The sequence below is a fragment of the Hyalella azteca genome, unplaced genomic scaffold (assembly GCF_000764305.2).
Source record: "Hyalella azteca isolate HAZT.00-mixed unplaced genomic scaffold, Hazt_2.0.2 contig12391, whole genome shotgun sequence".
Taxonomy (NCBI): domain Eukaryota; kingdom Metazoa; phylum Arthropoda; class Malacostraca; order Amphipoda; family Hyalellidae; genus Hyalella; species Hyalella azteca.
In genome coordinates, this window is record NW_025942351.1 from 163,631 (window position 1) to 183,270 (window position 19,640).

General features: G+C 39.1%; 1 protein-coding gene across 2 annotated transcripts; it reads left to right on the forward strand.

Moving 5' to 3' along the window:
* Nucleotides 1–331: 331 nt before the first annotated feature.
* LOC108679623 lies at nt 332–19,331 on the forward strand. 2 transcript variants are annotated; one of them, XM_047883255.1, is made up of 17 exons: nt 332–601; nt 1,771–1,918; nt 2,161–2,285; nt 3,213–3,367; nt 4,218–4,479; nt 5,235–5,434; nt 5,766–5,888; nt 6,517–6,640; nt 7,475–7,585; nt 8,936–9,007; nt 9,897–9,971; nt 10,544–10,654; nt 11,213–11,388; nt 12,434–12,509; nt 13,419–13,627; nt 14,588–14,780; nt 15,880–19,331. In XM_047883255.1, exons 1-17 carry the CDS (start codon nt 485–487, stop codon nt 16,732–16,734), a joined length of 3,132 nt encoding a protein of 1,043 aa, XP_047739211.1. In that variant the 5' UTR covers nt 332–484; the 3' UTR covers nt 16,735–19,331. The 2 variants fall into 2 exon arrangements, with proteins under 2 accessions (XP_047739211.1, XP_018023771.1); XM_018168282.1 differs by having other exon boundaries at nt 4,233–4,479.
* Nucleotides 19,332–19,640: the final 309 nt, after the last annotated feature.

Consider the following 19,640-nt stretch of genomic DNA (forward strand, 5'->3'; position numbering starts at 1 on the left):
TCAAACTTCAAAGCGCAGAGTTGTCTTTGCTCTTTGTCACTGCCAGATGCCAGTAATTAAATCTGAATATTATCTGATGTTTGAAATTGCAAAACTTTTAAATGTAGGTACAAGATTTCTTTGCATCCTAGGTTTCTTAGAATGCAGAAAACATGCCTCCTGCTCCTGGCTCCCAAGAAATTGCTATTAATTCATAAGCTTTGTAAATTGTAATTAAGATTATGAATTAAAATGAATCACTTGAAATAATACTAATTGAATTGTTTCAATTAGTATTGTATTTGTGACTTTTTGATTGAAGTTCAGCATAATCATTGCTTGCACTTTTTTCAGGATTTAGTAAATCATATATTTCAACCATGAGTTCCTACTTTAGCATAAAGTGAGACGTGTTCTTATGTCCTTTGTTTTGTAATGATTAGTTAGATTGATTTGGTGCATAGACTTGTGTGTGTGAGGGCACAGGTACTGGTAAGACTCTTCAATGAGTGAAGGAACCTATTCTGCTGGTGGGCTGAGTCGTGGCTCTTTCAATGGCAGTGCAGCACCAACCAGGCCTCGCAAACGTATCTACGATGCAGAAGTTAGCCTTGATGAAGAGGTGAGACTTTGAGACATTGTTGTAGAAATTTTTAGCTCTTGCTTGGCCTAATATTAAGTTTTTGAATTGAACAGTTGAGGCTTTAGTACCCAGAACTAAGATTTTTTGACTCCATGAGTCCTAAAATTCAGTTACAATGGTGATGTGAGGCTTTCAGACCAAGAACCTGGGAATTTCTTGGACTCCCTGACCTAAACTTTTATTTTTTAGAGTAAAGAGGGGAGATTTTTGGTTTTTGAACTAAGAAATTTATTGTACTTTTCAACCAACATAGTATTTATTAGAGTTGCCCATAGCCTACAGAATGATGTCATTGTGTTATTTTAAAGGTATTTGTGGCCCTAGATTATTATGGACTTGATTCAACCCACAGCTTGAATGAGTGTGAAAGAGAATTTCAATTGCTGGAAAATTCTGTTCTGGATTTTAATTAGCTGTCTATAGGTTGGTTAAGTATTTGAAGTAGAAAAGTTCACAATAAATTACATGTACCTTTTCCTCTATCATAATATGGTTTTGAAGCATTTATAATAGATTGCATTTTATATTACCTATTGAGCCCTAATTTCATTAAGGTGCCATCTGCAATGTTTAAGTCATCTGGAATGTTTTCTATAATATTTTTATAAACCAGTCCGGGCAGTCCCAGCCTGATTACACAAATTTAGACTTAGCATAGCATAATTAATTTTTTTCACAGATTTTGATATGAAAAAATCCAATAGCTTAAAAGTCTATTGTACCAAAAAAACAGCCATGCTTAATTTGTCCTTGTTTGGTCATGACTCTAAATTTTTACAGTGAAGTTATTATTTTTAAAATTATTTGATGAAAAAAATGTCCTGTAAAATATGTCTAATATTTTCATTGGTGGTATTTTTGCTTCTTGTAGATTTTGTTTCATTGGTTTGTTGAAAATTTATTAGGTTCATAGGTGTAAATTCATTTCCTACAATTTCTCATTTGATATTGAGCATGTTTTTGAGTTATACATTTTTAGGCATTATGGATTTCTCCATATTTGCAGCTTAATTTCAATACTGACTTGAAATTTTTCATACAAACTTCTTATTGCTTTGAAATTGGTCATATATTTGCATGTCGCCTCATGAGATTTATTCATAAACTTTTAATATATTCTATTACATTTTACATGATTGACTGTTAAGGTGGTGACGCGTCGTGCCGTGCACTACTCAGGCTACGAGAGCTTCAAGGACATTGCCCCCTACAAGAAGGCTGAACGCATGGCCCGGTACTCACGTCCTCGACAGGAGGGACCTTCTGCATCGGGTGTTGGTGTGCCGCTTCAGTCAGGTGCTGCACAAAAAACAATTGCTTTTTGTTGTCATTTATAGTAGGTTAAGAATTCTATATATAATACCTTAATCTTATGGCATTTGAATTCATTATGGGGTTTATGGTATCTCAGGACTCCTGCAAGTCCTCCATGATACAAGAGCTCATGACTTATTCTGTTACAGGTAGCGGGGTTACAGGGTCTCAAGACCCCTGCAAGTCCCCCATGATGCAAGAGCTCATGACTTATTCTGTTACAGGTAGCGGGGTTACAGGGTCTCAGGACCCCTGCAAGTCCCCCATGATGGAGGATGAAGACATCAACCAAGGTCTGGCTGACAACTTTGAGGACTCACTCTGTGGACTTGGCACTGATGTGTCTTCAGTGAGTGTTGCCTAATTCACCAATGTTCCCATGAGTTTGTTGCACTCATTATAATTCTTCTGTGTGTTGATTCGGAATTAAAAAATTATGTTGAATTAAAGTGGTGTTATCAAGGACCATAAAAAAATGCAATATGTGTTTAGGAGAAGAAAAAACATTTTAAACTCATTACATAGTAAAGAAGACTCTGATATAGGCATTCACTTGTTCAATTATCTATAACCTTCACAAATTGTAATGCCATTATCAACTACTGTCAACTTTGCTGTTCAAAGTTATAGGTTGATGGACCTGATAGCACCATTCACTATCACTGACAGGTGCTGCCTGCAAGTCAAACAAAACTGTACATTTCATGCAATTATTTGCCAATAACCAATTTATTTGTTCATTATGTGTTAGTTGGGTGTGTTACAGATTGTTTATAATCTGATAATAATATGATATTTTGATTTGTTTTGAATATAGTGAGATGTAAATGGTTCATATTCATCCACTTCCTATGATTATTATTTATGACAATTTATTTGTTATTTATGTTAGATTTTTAGGAGTATAGCAATAGTATATTTTGTGAGTTTTTTTAGAATTAGTTATTATTTATTAGACTTAGTTATTAACATTGTGCTTGTTATTTAGATTTGTGAGTAAGAACAAATTGTCATGAATATTTTGCAGTCAAAGTAAGTACGATGCAAAGTTCATTATCTTGCCTTTTACAAAGCGTCTTATGTAACAAAGTCCAAAAGTTCTGCAATCAAAATATGATGCAAAATTATTTCTGAAGCCTAACGCCAAAACTCTTATAAATAAAAGTATTTTATGCCTAATACCAAATATCATGTATTCCGCAGTTGAAATATGTTTATAATTTTCATCATGCCTTTCATCAAGACTCACTAGTAAAGTATAGCATAAAACCCGCAGTCGAAATACAACATGCGTGAGGCACTGCACGCTCTGCCGTCCGTGGCGACAACCATCAAGCAGGAGTCCATCTCGCTGCGCTTGGAGAACATCTCAACCACCGTGACTGGCCCCGCAATGTATGAAGACTCCAACAGCATTGACCGCATTCTCAAGTTAGTATATGGGCAAGAAGAAACGTGTAGTAAGTGATCCATTTGTAAAAATCCACGTGTAGTAAGTGATTCATTAGTAAAAATCCACATGTAGTAAGTGATCCATTAGTAAGAATCAACATGTAGTAAGAGATCCATTAGCAAAAATCCACATGTAAGTGATTCATTAGTAAAAATTCACATGTAGTAAGTGATCCATTTGTAAAAATCCACATGTAGTGAGTGATCCATTAGTAAAAATCCACATGTCGTAAGTGATCCATTAGTAAGAATCAACATGTAGTAAGAGATCCATTAGCAAAAATCCACATGTAGTAAGTGATTCATTAGTAAAAATTCACATGTAGTAAGTGATCCATTTGTAAAAATCCACATGTAGTAAGAGATCCATTAGCAAAAATCCACTTGTAGAAAGTGATCCATTAGTAAAAATCGGCATGTAGTAAGTGATCTATTTAGTAAAAATCCACATGTAGCAAGAAATTTTATGTCAAAGAGAATCAACATGTAATAAATACTACTGCATAAATAAAACTCATATGTAAGAAATGCTACATCAATTCGATTCAGCATGCAGTAAATGCTACATCAATAAGAATCAACGTAGGAAATGCTTTTTTTTAACTTGGCTTGCCATTGTTCTTAATGCCACCGATGTCCACTTTATTTTAACGTAAATTCATTTCATTTGAAATCATTTTTCCCCTGCTTGTGGTGGCCATGAATCAATAATGTAGCTGTTTCTTGCATTTCTATCACTTTATTTTGACTATATATACCTATTAAAGACGTGAGGACTTATACCAGCTAGAGGAATTGTAACATTTCTTGTCTGTAAATGATGGTACAGTTCGTTTGCGGGCAGGTTGCTTACGAATGACGGTCTGCAAGACGGCGTAGGTACAAACTTACCTCAATACCTGGCCCACTCTGCACACCAAGGGCATACCTCCAGCACCTTCTCGCCCTCGCCCTCCGAGGACGCCCTTGGACCTCCTTCCCCTTCCCCTGGAGCTTCACATGGACTCCAGTATGGAGGATCTCAGATCTCCTCTGCTAAGCTCCAGTCAAGCCATTCGTCACCTGAACTTGAACAGAAGTCGCATGAGCAGGTATGGATGGGGCAAGCCTTTATATCAGCCCTTATTTCTTGTTATTTCCTGCCATGGGCCGTACTTCTACCTATAACTTACTCAAGTACACATAGCGTCCTATGTAGCGGCTGGTTTCTCGTCTGTGATTGGTGGGTTCAACTTGAAAGCCGTCAGCAATTGGTTGACATAATTACGAACTCGTAACTTCTTTAGATAGTACCTATTGCCCCTGAGTTGCATTACGATTCTATTCAGCTTCTTATATAAGTGATTAATGATGTTCAGTCGTCTAGAATGTCCATCAGAATATTTTATACACAAGTCACGGAATGTTGTCACCAATCTGTGTTTAGCTTAGAGCATTTAAAATTAGCTCTTTTACAATTGTTCATATGTTCAGGTATCCGTGATACTTGGCTTGTTGGGCACTTGCATAGTAAACGGTGATTCAAGAATTTATTTTTGTGATAGGATGGCAAGGGTTTCCAGCGTTTTTCCTGCTTGGAATGGGAACTAAAATCGGTAGTTTTTGGTACCACCACAAGTGTTCTCGTATTTTTACTGCTCAGAACAACAAAATACCAAAATTTTTTTTTTTTGTTGGACTCCGAGTGTTCTCAGTTTTTTAAGCTTAGATCAACAACTAAAAAAGTTAATTTTTTAAGACTACAAATGTCCTCAGTTTTTTTAGTGCTCAGAACGAGCATAAAAACGGCACGAAATTTTGTTTCTCGGAACGAAGACTAAGTATGACTTTCGTTTTGCCGGACCAGGTGATCCTTGCGCTGAACCATCACAGCTCAGCGCTGCTCCGCGAGGACCCAATCGTGTCTGGGGAAATAGATTGTGATGCCAGGGATGCTGGAGGCTCAAGCAGCGTTGGTGGTGATGCCGGGGACGACCTCAGCCTGGGCTATGACGATGCGTACAGCCTTCCTGACAAGCATGACTTGCAAGTCTATGACGATAACAGGTATGCTCGAGGTTTGCCTTGTTTGAAATCAATGTACTATTTCAACTTCAATGCCAGCTTGGATTGTACTATTTCAACTTCAATGCCAGCTTCGATTTCATCTTTGATGCCAACTTGGATTTCATCTTTAATGAATTCTGTTCAAGAAAATTTCGCAGCATGCTGTGCTATCACATTATTATAAAATTTCGGGTGACGTACCTATATATTTTTCCTTGACGGTTGAATGTTCTTTGCTATGTTTGCAGAAGATGCTTAGGTTGCTGTAATGCCTTGTAGGGATTCTGTTTTAAAGTTCTAAATACTTTATTAATTTAGTATTTTTATGAAGGTTTCAGTACATCCTGAGTGTCCCCACATCGACGGCTGTGAAGAGAAGCGAAGACACGCTCTCCTACCTCAACCAGGGACAGCCTTACGAGATCAAAATCAAGAAACTCGGCGACATCACCAAGTGAGTCCCTGTGATCTTACCTTATTTGTTTTGTACAATGGCAGGTTTTATTGACTTTGTGGCTGTACGGGTTTAAGATAGAAATCGGACATTTTTTAATTTTATTTCGTCTATTGGCAAATGGCTATATAGTTTAGTTCTAGTGTTCATGATAATTTTAAATAGAATTAGTCTGCATGTTCCTTGCGTCCTCTAAACCAGTGTTATTGCTGGACTAATAGTTAAGTTCCTAAGTTGCTATAGAACTTCATTGTTAACGTAGTTTCGCTAGTTAACTATTTTCTAAGTGAGCTAGGTATGCATTTATTTATAGCTGTGCTGCTACTTCATTGTCAATAGAGCAACTAGAGCAGCCCATTCCCCAGAGCTTTCCTAGTTACACTCACATGAACGGATGACGCTAGCCATCGCGTCTCCCTGACTTGCTTATGTTAACTTTACTGAACAAGCACGGAATTTATTCCTACTTTGATTATGTTGTGCCAGTTTCATGCGCTGCCGCGTGTGAAAGTCAGTGCCACAACCACGCGTTTGAAGAATGCAGCCGCTCATAACTTTAACTTGAATGTTAAATGGCTGTCAATTATGCGTGCAGATCGCATTCTAATGTACAATTTTCAACATGCAGATGTGTTGGCAAGAAGTTCACTTCGTTCATCCGTATTTGCTTCCACGAGCGTCGCTTCCAGTTCATCGAGAAGGAACAGCTCACGCAATGGCATCAACTGCGGCCAAATGAACGGATCATTGAGGTAGGTAGTGTTTTTCTGCCGAGATAGTGTTCTACTCTTCTACCTCAATGGACGTATTATTGAGGTAGAAATCTGCCTACCCGATAGTTTTCTCACAATATACCTGAAATTCACGATTAAAATACAATTTGATTTTTTTAGTTAACAGCTCCCTCATATTTTTTTATTTGTGATTAAAATTTAGCTTAATTTTGGGAGATAACAGTTCACCGACATGTATTCTGGGGACATCATCTGAATTATTAAAATGAGATTTGTTTTATGAAAATACATGGCGTATCTTCTTCTAGAATTTTACTGTTTATGATTGAATTTAGCTTAATTTTTGGAGATGACAATTCCCTCGCCTGTATTCTGGGTCAATATTCAGAAGTGTCCAGACGAAATTGATCTTAGAAAATCGTACTAAAAATAGAAATTACCATTACAATAAAATCGTACTAAAAATAGAAATTACCATTACAAATATTACCTACTTAAGAGACTTGAGTTTTCGTCTTGACCAATGCACCTATTCAAAATTAGTCTTAAACCACAGCTTAAAATTAGTCTTACCACATCTTGCGTATCAAGATTAACTTTGCTTGTTTCCTCCAAGCAAATGACGTTAATTACTAGTTAATTTTTCTTTAAACTTTATTTCAACGTCAGACGCCAAGTGTTTTTTCTACGTAATTCAGATATGGTTAAGAGACAGAAACAATATACAGGATAATATCTATCGGTATATTAAAAAAGTTTCGGTAAATTATATAAAATGTAAAAGTCATGAATAAATATGGACGTGTAAAATATGGATTGTGTAAAAATATTATTAATATCAATTATGGTCAGATTGACGTGCCTCTGAGCTACGGGATCAGCGAAGTGCAGCAGAGCAAGCACGGCCAGGCTGTGGTGCGCTTCGACTGGGACCCCAACAAGGACGTCGCCGCCTACATTAAGGTCGCCAGTCTTTAATAGTTAAACAGCGCTGGCCGCCTACATTAAGGTCGCCAGTCTTTAATAGTTAAACAGGGCACTGGCCCTGTCTCTTATACACATCTAGATGTGTATAAGAGACAGGAGTAAGATGATATCTGAATGCACTGAGTAAGATGATATCTGAACGCACTGAGTAAGATGATATCTGAACGCACTGAGTAAGATGATATCTGAATGCACTGAGTAAGATGATATCTGAACGCACTGAGTAAGATGATGTCTGAACGCACTGAGTAAGATGATGTCTGAACCAGGGTTGGCAATGATTAAATCAAAATGATTAAATCACTTGATTTTTTTATAAAAAAATCATGATTTTTTTGATTTTTTCGATTTTTTTGATTTTTTTTATTTTTTCATATATTTAAAAATATTGAGTGGTAGTCTTTAATTTATATTGAGGTATTGTTATTCATGGTTTAGTATAAATGTACTATGATAACAGCGCTGGCCGCCTACATTAAGGTCGCCAGTCTTTAATAGTTAAACAGCGCTGACCGCCTACATTAAGGTCGCCAGTCTTTAATAATTAAACAAGGCACTGACCGCCTACATTAAGGTCGCCAGTCTTTAATAATCAAACAAGGCACTGGCCGCCTACATTAAGGTCGCCAGTCTTTTATAATTAAACAAGGCACTGACCGCCTACATTAAGGTCGCCAGTCTTTAATAATTAAACAAGGCACTGGCCGCCTACATTAAGGTCGCCAGTCTTTACTGATAAATGTGTTATGAAATTGTTCTAATTAAAGATTAAAATCGGCAGTCGTGATATACCTAAGCAGTAAGGTGAGAAATGGAGAAACAAAACCTAGTGTGGTCATTGTTGAAATAATCTGGACCTTCGTTTTAAATTTCTCAACAAGCCTTCCATTCTATTTGTTTAATATGGACTGCGTTCATTCCAGTGGTGACATGGGCTGGTATTTGGATCATTGCATGAATTTACAGCATTTGAACTAAATTTACCTATGACTATTTACCACTGTGCATCTTTTATAAAAAGTCTGTAATTTTTTCATACGAAGCAACATATAATACGTATTACCAATCAAAAATGATCATGAAAATATAATTTTAAAACATGATGTATAGGTATCGTCCATCATTCTGATATTTACAGATTGTAAGGCAGTCATTATTCATCATAATTTTTGACCCAAGTAATGTAATGATGTTACCGTGACCCACTAAATGAAATGATGTTACCGTGACCCAAGTAATGTAATGATGTTACCGTGACCCAAGGTAACCACAAGTAATGATGCTGATAATTCTATAATGTAACCACAAAATAATTCTACTGAGCAGGTGAACTGCATCAGCACTGAGTTCACTCAGAGGAAGCATGGCGGCGAGAAAGGTGTCCCGTTCCGGATACAGGTACAAAAATGGGCCATGAAATGGTATTTGTAATGTCTGTATCATGACTTTTGAGATATGGTGACGTGGATACGTGGATATAGTGACGTGGATATGTGGATATAGTGACGTTGATATGTGAATAACAATATGGTGACGTGGATATGTGGATAACAGAATATAGTGACGTTGATATGTGAATAACAATATGGTGACGTGGATATGTGGATAACAGAATATAGTGACGTGGATATGTGGATAAAGGAATATAGTGACGTGGCTACGTGGTTAACAGCATATAGTGACGTCATTATTATGTCATCAGTGTCGCAGATAGTGTGAAGGCATGCATAAAACCTTGCTCAATATCCTAGCAAATGTCACCCAAAAGTATTAATTATGTGCATATGAGATATTAGGCTCTTTTTAAGCTAAGATAAGCTAAAAAAGAAAAATGCACAATTTACCTATATTGGTTTTGACGTGAAATTGAGGTGATGTACTTTTCACTTTTGTGTGGGTCATTGCAACAAATTTTAGGCCCGGCAAAATAGCGTATCACTACTACGGTGCAATCTGCTCGTGCTCTGGGCAAGAAAATGTGTCACTATTTGAACATTATGACGCATTCATTCTTCTGAGTACTTGCAGAAATAGCCGATGTTAATAAACGCTAATACTGTGCAATAATACTGGCATACAATAATCAGCGGAAATACTTTGCTTCTTATTAGCATCAGGTTCTTTAATATCCTGCCTTGGTGTATGTATTCTCATTCAGCAACAGTGATGAGCTTTTCATAGTATAATAAATTGGTAAGGTCCTGTCGTTTTTCAGTAATTAGTTGTTGAATTCATTTTAAACTTTTATGTTTCTCAATGGAATTATTGAACTCGTGAAATTTTGCAGATTGAGACTTGTGCCAACATCGGAGGACAAATGCAGCGTCTCAACGTATGTGGCTGCCAAGTGAAGGTTTTCAAGGTGGGCAAAACGTTTGTACATAAGTAACGTTCTCGCGTAAAAATTTATAGTTTTTTACTTGCATTTTAAAAACTGTTATAAGTAACGTTTTTGCGTTCAAACACAGTTTTATTTACTTGTATGATAAAAACTGTTATACTGTAACGTTTTTGCATTCAAACGAAACTCGACGTTGTTTATTACTATTTATTTTCGTTGTCGACTTGAGGACATGTTGCTAATGATTCCATGCTAAAAAACGTAAAATACGGACCAGGTTGTCTCTATAGAAATGTGGTACTAATAAAACCTCTCATATGCACACGTAGCGCCCTAAGCACACATCGCGGCTTAAGTAAAAGTAGCGGCCTAAGTGCACGTAGCGGCCGATTTTTCGTCTGTAATTAGTAGGTTTAGCTTGAAAAGCCGTCAGTGATTGACGGAGTAATAACCTTTCAACAATTTGTGAGAACCAGGCCTCTTTGAAGTCCAGGTTCCAACGATCGTATTAGAGTCAGTTTCTCCTTAATAAATATAGTGAATATGCAACTATTTTAAATTATGTAGGAAATAATAGTGTAATGTTTTCGCAGCTGAAAGGTGCAGACCGCAAGCACAAACAAGACAGGGACAAGATCTCCAAACTGCCGCTCGAGGAAAGGGAGAAGTTCCAGGAGTCGTGCGAGTGCACCATCTTGACCACCGTGAGTCATTTATATAAAAAATTGTTAAGTAAACTGTACAATGATTATTTTATTGCTGATTACCAGTTCATCAATTTATATTGCCTACCATCTTTCGATCATTGTACTCTTTCTGAGAGCTAACATACTCGCACTAATATTGTTCTCAGTAAACTCCTCCTGTGTATCCTTAATAGGCATAAACTTAGAAAAATTTTCGTATTCCTCATAAGATTTCACACATCAAACTCGATCAATTGCATGCTATCATTCAACCTTTGTAGCCTTCTTGAGTGCAAATCTAATATTACCAATATTTTTCTCAGTATACTCCTCCTGTGTCTGCTTAATAAGCATAAACTTACAAAGTATTTCGTATTCTTCATAAGATTTTGCACAACAAACTCGATGAATTGCATGCTATCATTCGACCTTTGTTAGCCTTCTTGAGTGCAAATCTAATATCACCAATATTGTTCTCATTATACTCCTCCTGTGTATCCTTAATAAACATAAACTTAGAAAGTTTTTAGTATTCTTCATAAGATTTCGCACATCAAACTCGACGATTGTTTGCAGTACATCGGCGACGCCATCTACGCTCCTGAGGAGCGCTGGTGCTCATCTCCAGAGTCGGGGGCGGGGAGCGGTCCAGAGCTGCGTCAGGAGGCTGCCCCTGGCATCGTGTGCTCCTCGGGCAGCATCGCCGTCAGCAGCACTCCCGTGACGTCAGCCACCACGTCTCCTGTGCAGCAGTTAGTTCCTGAACTCGTCGGATGGTTGAGGGGTTCTGGGCTGGCTACGGCTGAAGGGTACAGTCAGTTCTGCGCAGACTGTGGCTGAAGGGTACAGTCGGTAGTTCTGAGGCTGTGGCTGAAGGGTACAGTCAATAGTTTTGGGCAGGCTGTGGCTGAAGGGTACAGTCAATAGTTTTGGGCAGGCTGTGGCTGAATTAGTTCTGGGCAGGCTGTGGCTGAAGGGTACAGTCAGTAGTTCTGGGCAGGCTGCGGCTGAAGGGTACATTCAGTAGTTCTGGGCAGGCTGTGTCAGAATGGTGGCAAAGTCAATTTCTTTCAAATGGGCCAGCCGCTGATATGGATTAAGTCTTAATGAACCAATCCCTCCTTGTTCAGTGAATCCTGTCTGTTTAATACGACCCCAGTGTGCCTGCTGACTGGTCATTTGAAGAGGCTATTAGTAGTTTAGTACAACAATGATCGCGTCGTGATGGTGTCTAATAAAATCAGATCTATTATATAGATAATTTTATAGATGCTTGCAGCCTCTACGGACTAACAGTGGCTGACAATACATCCTTGATACGTGTGAGAGGAGCCTCGGGCTGCTGTTGATCGAATCCAATTAAAGCACTTCGATAAAATTGAGTTGGAAGTTGCTTTCTTTACCGGAATTCATCTTTAACGCCCATGTTAAACCTATCATTTCACTTTAATATAAACTTGTGAGAAAAGAGGGAATAATGTCAAGGTTGAGCAAAGTCAATATGTAAAATTCACTGAAGACCGCCAAAACTTTTCCTGTACCTCTCGGTTTCTAAGTATAATTGAATCTAAAAGATACTACATATAAATCCAGCTTTCTCTCTTTTGTTATTTTATTTGTAAATGTGCGCAACATAACAATTATCTACTTCTGAACGCAATGCTCCGCCAGCATATTTGTGAACAGTATTGCACTTTACATGGCCGTTTTTGCAGAGAATTTCATGCTAACTGACATGTTGCATCTGATCCCCTAAGCCTGACATGTTGCCTGCATCTGATCCGTTTTGTGTTTCAGGAGGAAACTTCTCGCCTGTGTTGGCATCCCTGCTTACAGTGGCAACCCTGCAGCCACTGACTTCATCGAATCTCATGTTAGTGACTTTTACCTTAAATCTAATTTTAATGAATACCGGTATATTGTATAATAATCATGCGTGTGATTCGTTGATTTGAATCGCGTATAAACGGTATAATTGCATATTTGATTCGAATGTTATACGACAGAATATTTTATTCGAATTTCAATTTTCCCAAATCTTTGATGTAAATCTCGTGAAAGTGAATTGAGAACAAATAAGCCTCCTGAGCTCTTGCTTATTATTTGATTTTCTTGCTACTTGACTGCGTGTGTCTCGCGTTGTGTGGGACCGTGTGAAACCATTCAAAGATACCAGTTTATTTAGGGAAGAATTATGAGTGCATTAATTATGGACTCAAACATTGAGAAAATTATTCCCCGTTATTATAAGTCATATCATGCGAGTCCTCAACCATAACCATAAATTATAAAAGATCAGTTGTAAATATATGTCCATGTTGCAGTTAAGCTATGAGGAGTTGAGGGTTTCACTCTTCTATTGAAGTCTATCTGAAACTGGATCTTGAATTTTCCGAGTATATATAGAATATGCATAAATTCATATTTAATTTTATCATCTGTGACTGAGCATAATAATCTTTAATAAATATTAAAATCACTTGTTTGCTTAAATCGCAAGTTAACCAGGAATTTAAAAGCAAAAACAATACCACAAAAATTCACCATATCTTTATAAGAGAAAACGTTTCGGAGTTCAGCTCCATCATCAGACTCACAAAATTCAGTTCTAGAAGAATTTCAGTAGTAGAAACACAAATACAATCAATTAGTAAAGTAAAAGGCACTGATAGGTTTTAAATTATTATAAATGCACATTTAATTTTATCATCTGTGACTGAGCATAATAATATTTATAAAATATATACCAGTATATTTTATTGACTAATTACCTCTGTTCCAGGTCCCCGGTAGCGTGCTAAACAGCGCGCTAGAAGGCGACGAGTCCGCCGTGCAGATCCAAGTGTGGCTGAAGCATCACCGCTTCTCGAACCTCGCGGCCACCTTCGCTAACTTCACCGCCACGGACATCCTACGTCTGTCACGCTCTGAGATCATTGAGATCTGCGGCCTGGCCGACGGGATACGACTTTTTAACGCCCTTCATGCTAAGTACGTTGCTGGGCTTTAGGGTTCTTCATGCTAAGTACGTTGCTGGTCTTTAATGTCCATGTTAAGTACGTGGTTGGTCTTTAGCGCCCTTCACGCTAAGTACGTGGCTGGTCTTTAGTGCCATTCACGCTAAGTAGGTTGCTGGTTTACAGTGCTAGATACGTAGCTTCTATGTTACGCCCCACACGCATCAGGCGCTGCTGATTAATCACTCTGCCCGTACCATGCTCTTCAAATCCCCTCTATCATTAATGTTCGTGATCTGTACTCGTTATCATTGTGCAATTTACCTGATTACTATTACAAATTGCCCTTGCAGTTACCTGTAGAATTGTACTGCCAAAACTAATGAACAGTTCCGGTATTGCCTATTCTAATAGATGGTTTTATTAGGGCCAATGTGCAAACGTACGGCTTCATTACTGCCAGTACTAATGTTCTGTTCTATTGCTACCAATATACTAGCGACCTATTTTTAACAGGAACGTTGTGCCGCGGCTGTACTTGGGCACTAATGGACGCCTGTGCTAAGGGACGGTCATATTACTATCAATTTTCTAATTATGGCTTGTTTTTAACAGGAACTTAGTGCCGCGGCTGTAAATGTACACTTATAATGCTTGTGCTAAATGACTGTTTTATTACTGCCAATATTCTAATGTAAGGTTTCTAACAGGAGTGTAGTGCCGCGGTTGTACATGTGCACTAATAGATACCTGTAATTATAATGGCTTTATTACTGCCAATATGCTAATGGCCTGTTTCTAACAGGAGCGTGGTGCCGCGTCTGTATATATGCACTAATAGATACCTGTACTAATAACGGTTTTATTACTGCAATATACTAATGGCTTGTTTTTAACAGGAGCATGGTGCCGCGGCTGTACATGTGCACTAATAGATACCTGTAATTATAATGGCTTTATTACTGCCAATATGCTAATGGCCTGTTATTAACAGGAGCGTAGTGCCGCGACTGACGCTGTACATCTGCTCGGAGGGCGAGACGGTGTACAGTGCGCTGTACCTGGAACGAGCAACGTACAAGGAGCTCGTGAGGAAGCTGGCCTCCCTCTTCTCCCTCGAGCCGTGCGCCGTGCAGGACGTAGTCTGGCAGGGACCTTCAGGCATACACGTCAAGCTCAATGATGAGGTGCCTAGGCCATCATGTACTGAACGCGCTGAATGAGTTGTTGTTGTTGTGGTTGTTCCCCGGTCTCATTTTTAGAATAGACCCCCCCTCGCGCAAGTACGACACCACCGACAGGGGGTCGCTCCAAAGCTGTAGGGTCGAGGTTATGTTGTGGTGTTGTCTGAGGTCCTGCCAGAGCGGACATTCCAGAAGAATGTGAGTGATTGTGTGGAGAGCTCTCTGGCAGGATAGGCAGGTGCCTGTGTGTGCTTGGCCGATTCTGTTTGCGTATGTTTACAGTGAAGGGTGGTGGCCGCAGCGCAGCCTGGCTAGGTGTACTCTCTCTAGTCTAGAGAGCTGGGTTTCTGTGCTGCTTATGTCAGGTGGTGGGTGTCCAAAGACTTTGTTGTTGCCTTGAATAAGATGATATCTGAACTCACTGGATGAAATTATATCTGAACGCACTGAATAAGATGATTGCTGAACGCCCTGAATAAGATGATATCTGAACGCACTGAGTTAGATGATATCTGAATGCACTGAGTAAGATGATATCTGAACGCACTGAGCAAGATGATGTCTGAACACCCTAAGTAAGATGATGTCTGAATTGAGTAAGATGATGTCTGAATGCACTAAATAAGCTTTAACCTGAATTGATTGGGCCCCCTCGATTGACCGAAGTCCGATCTACGCTATACTATCTGGCAGAGCTGAATGATGTATAAAATGCTAAAGCCATTTAATGTATCCTCTGATAACGCGGAATGATGTGTTAATCTCAGATCTGATGATGTAGGAAAGTTATTGATCCCATGGGATTTCATTTTTAATTTCAGGGATCTAAAAATAAGTCCTTCTTTGCGGACATTCACAGCGTTAATATAAAATTATGTCGAAACCTAAATCCATGTTATCTAAAGTCAAGAATTCAATTTTGTTATTTGTTTTAGCTCTATTGATATTTCCTTGTTCATGTTTCCTTAGCATTTGTTTGAATAATTTTAAATTTTACTAAATTCCAACTTTATTGCCCTTTTTATGAATTTTCCTTTGTATAAATCAACGGTTAGCATCGATTGCAATTTATCCTATTTTCTCAAGTTTATTTTGTGTTCAGGTTGTCCGTAACTTCCAAGATGAGTGCCTCCTGATGTGTTCTGCTGTACTTTCTTCGCCGTCATCTCCACCATCGCCAGACTCCAAGGCCTTCTCCCTCTCCTACACTCTCGTCCTCAGAACTCAACCTCGTCCATTTGAGGGTCCGACCCCTCGACCTGCCCTCTACGAGACACCTTCGTCCCGCACTTCCCTCTTTGAGACATCCACTCCTCGCACCTCCCATTTCGAATGCGTTGCACCGCGACCCGCTCATTTCGATACACCTGAATCAACCACCCTATCTTCCAAGTGTGAGGGCATGGTTTTGCGTCCACTGAGCTTTGACTTGACGGTGTCCCGCTCTCCCGTCTTTTGTGCTACTACATCGAGCACCGGCAGCCGCCCCATCTCGGCCAGTTCGCAAGATTTCAACACGCCTGTTCGACAACCATTTCCGCATCTGACGAGCCATGTCCCGCCTCAGTCTACAACTTCGTCGCAGGAGCGACCTTACAACTTCTCGACGCCAGGACTGACCACCACCACCACCACGTGCACTCCATCGTCTTCTTCGTGTGAGCCTGTGCCACTCTCGATGAGTAACAATGCCCGTATGCAGCAAAGCTCTACATCATCGTCGTCGTCGTCGTCTGAACGACACGTGTACCATCTCTCACCGCCAAGCACGTCTTGTTCTCGTCAGTCACCCATCCCTTGCTCCCTTGGTAATGGAACAAGTCTCTCACACGCTCTTCAGCCGCTGCATAACTCCCTGCCATGTTCGTCATCTGCGGTCTATTTGTCCAGCTCCAGTAGCTGCAGCAACAGCTCTGTGCCACCACATCATGTCAATACATCGCACTTCCACAGCTAATCACAGTCTAACTCTTATCCGTCCTTTTTTTTTATTTCGCATGCATCTGCGAACAAAAATTGTGATACGTTTTCATTTTTATCAGACGTTGGACTATTTCACTTTTTTTGCTAGGTGCTATACCGATGATCTTATATTCTTGACGATGCTTTTTATTTATTTATGACCACCAATCACTATATATGGTATTTTTAAACGAGTCTCCTAAATTTCATAACCTCTTTCTTTAAAAAAAAGATAGATGCTTTACAAGATGTTTTGTATCGACATTAAGTGTTTATAGATTAAAGATGAAGCGCGAGAGTAATATCTAAATATTTTTGTAATTTATTGCTAATGACGAACTCTCATAATTTATAGTCTCTGAAAAAGACACAAATTCTGGATATGTCCTTTCATCCGGTCCCAAAATTCGCGTATAGGCTTACTTGGCATGCTTGTGATGGCTGTAATTGTGCGCTACTACTGACGCTAGGATGTCTTGTCTCACTCACTACTCTTATTCTATTGACTGTAGGCACAATATATAATTGTCCACAAGCATCCGATAGCTATGCCGGTACATAAAATACATAAGTTTCTCCTTATACCGGTACATTTCTAACGTTCATAGTCTTTTTTAGCCTTTACTTTTTGATGGTCGATAAAACACTATTGAACTATCTCGCATGCAGATGCAAGCAGCAATCTATCACTAATGTTGTAGTCGTAAAGATAATGTGCGAAATGAAGCTGAACTTGGTACTGTTTTGCCTTGCTTTTCATGTCATTATATTGCAGATGTTCGTTTTAGTTCAAGTATTCTGATTTATCCGGTTTATTTATCTGTTTGTAATTTATATTCAGCCATTGATGGGCATGTACGCTGGGTACCAGTCCTAGAAATTTGATGCGGTTGAGGCAATCTAGTGACATTAATTACCAGTACTACTTTTGATTAAACGTCGGATTTAGTTTCATTGAATGCAACGTCAGTTTGTCGACCAACACAAGACATGTGAAGTATATTCTGTGTAGCTTGAGTGCTAAATATGCCAGGACCGCGAGTGTTTTGTTGCTGCAATAATGTTTGTCTCCCAGCCTCTGTGTTAAAAATACTTGTGTTAAACTAAATGGGGAACGGAAATTAGTAAGCAAAATAAGAAATTTGTAAGGTTGGTGTCCTGCTATGTTGCGAGCCTCTCAGTAGGCGTTCGTGTATTTTAGCGAAGTTAATTTTAAGAAACATATTTGAAGGTCTAGCTTCGGATCACGAGAAGCTCCCGTCGCCTCCTCTCCTGTGCTATCTGAGCACAGGTCTAGCGAGAGTTGCTGAGGTTTAGAGAATTTCTAAATTAGATGTCATTTGTAAAAGATTCGTCGTAGCAAAGAGATGTTGCTCAGTGAGCATCAGCAATAACAGATGCCAAGTCAGAACAATAATGTTATGGGGAAATCTTGCCACGTTATGATCTCCTGGATTATTTAGTGTCAACTTCTGTATGACGAGGCGTAGCTTGCCATTAGCCTTTCTGGAGTGCAAAGCTCCTCGCAGCAGACTAAAATGTAATCAGCGACTGGAATTAAGGGGAGTTTAATCCGTCCTAAATCTAGTATTTGACTGATATCTATTTACCTATATTTTTTTCCTCCGTAACAGTTTAAATTGTTCATAATCTCTGACGATCCAAGTTGAAGTGAGATTCGGGTTCATTTATTCAAAGATGAATTTTATATTGCTTCTGCTTGGATCTTGCTTATAATGTGTGCCACAAAATGCTGGCCTTGTATCCTTGTTATGCTTGCTTTTCTCAACATGAGAAACTGAAAGTAATTCGCAGTAATGTGGGATTTCAGGCTGAGTTCTACAAAATAAACCTTCAGTTTCCTGAGCTGTGAGAGCGTTGACCTGCCTTGCAGAGGTGGACGCAAAATTTGTTGTAGTTTATCCACCGGCGATGGCCTCTGAAGTGTTCATAATTAAGATGTTGCTGGTACTTTAATAATGTTCGCATCTCAGCCACTCAGCGCGGATTACAGCAATAAGAAGAGTGGACATGAGTGCATTTATGTTGCTTCACCCAGTATAATTATAATCATGTTTACGCTATACCAGGAGCAGCGCCTTCATGTGTCACAACATTTATGGTTCTGTGTGCCACCTTAATCTTACAGTGTTCAGCATTGTTCTTATTTGTTAGAACTAAGTTATGTCCTAGATTTAAAGTCGTGTCAGACATTCGGTTAGGCTGAAAACTATGAAATATTCCGCCAAGTACAAAACAAAGTGTCCGTTTAGACGCTCCTGCTCTGCAAAAATTTATTCGAGCACTCACATTTTATTTGCTTCAGTTTATATCTGTACGTCGACTGTCGATGTATTAGAATGAACTGAGTTGTTAGCGCCGTCACTTGATAGTTTATAATTCAAAGTTGTAATGTGCCACTCTTGCTATCCGGTAATGTGTTACTTAATTTTGTAGAAAAACAGCTGATCGCATTACACTTGTAACTGGGCCTTGTTAAACGTTAGTGGTTAAACACACGAATTCCTCGTCCTCTGTACGGAACTGTACGCTGATTTTTCAATGTTATTGAGTTCATTGCTTGCGGGTCTGTGCCGGTTTTAGCGTGCGGTCGGACGGGACGTGGACTTGAACTCAACTATTTTTTGGGCAGTGGGCAGTGGGCTGATTGGTACATTAGTACATTATTGGTACATTGGGGGCTGATGTACATTAGTGTATTAGTGTCAAGTAATGTACATTGTGTCAAGTAATGTACATTGTGTCAAGTAATGTACATTAGTGATGTACATTGTGGGCTGATTGGTACATAGCCATTGGGCAGTGGGCTGATTGGTACATAGCCATTGGGCAGTGGGCTGATTGGTACATAGCCATTGGGCAGTGGGCTGATTGGTACAT

Excerpts from the sequence above, each read along its gene's own strand:
- LOC108679623 (XM_047883255.1), top strand. The coding sequence starts at position 485 with ATGAGTGAAGGAACCTATTCTGCTGGTGGGCTGAGTCGTGGCTCTTTC. Across the intron at positions 4,480-5,234 it reads AACAGAAGTCGCATGAGCAG|GTGATCCTTGCGCTGAACCA; the intron begins GTATGGATGGGG and ends TTGCCGGACCAG. Across the intron at positions 13,628-14,587 it reads TTTAACGCCCTTCATGCTAA|GAGCGTAGTGCCGCGACTGA; the intron begins GTACGTTGCTGG and ends TGTTATTAACAG.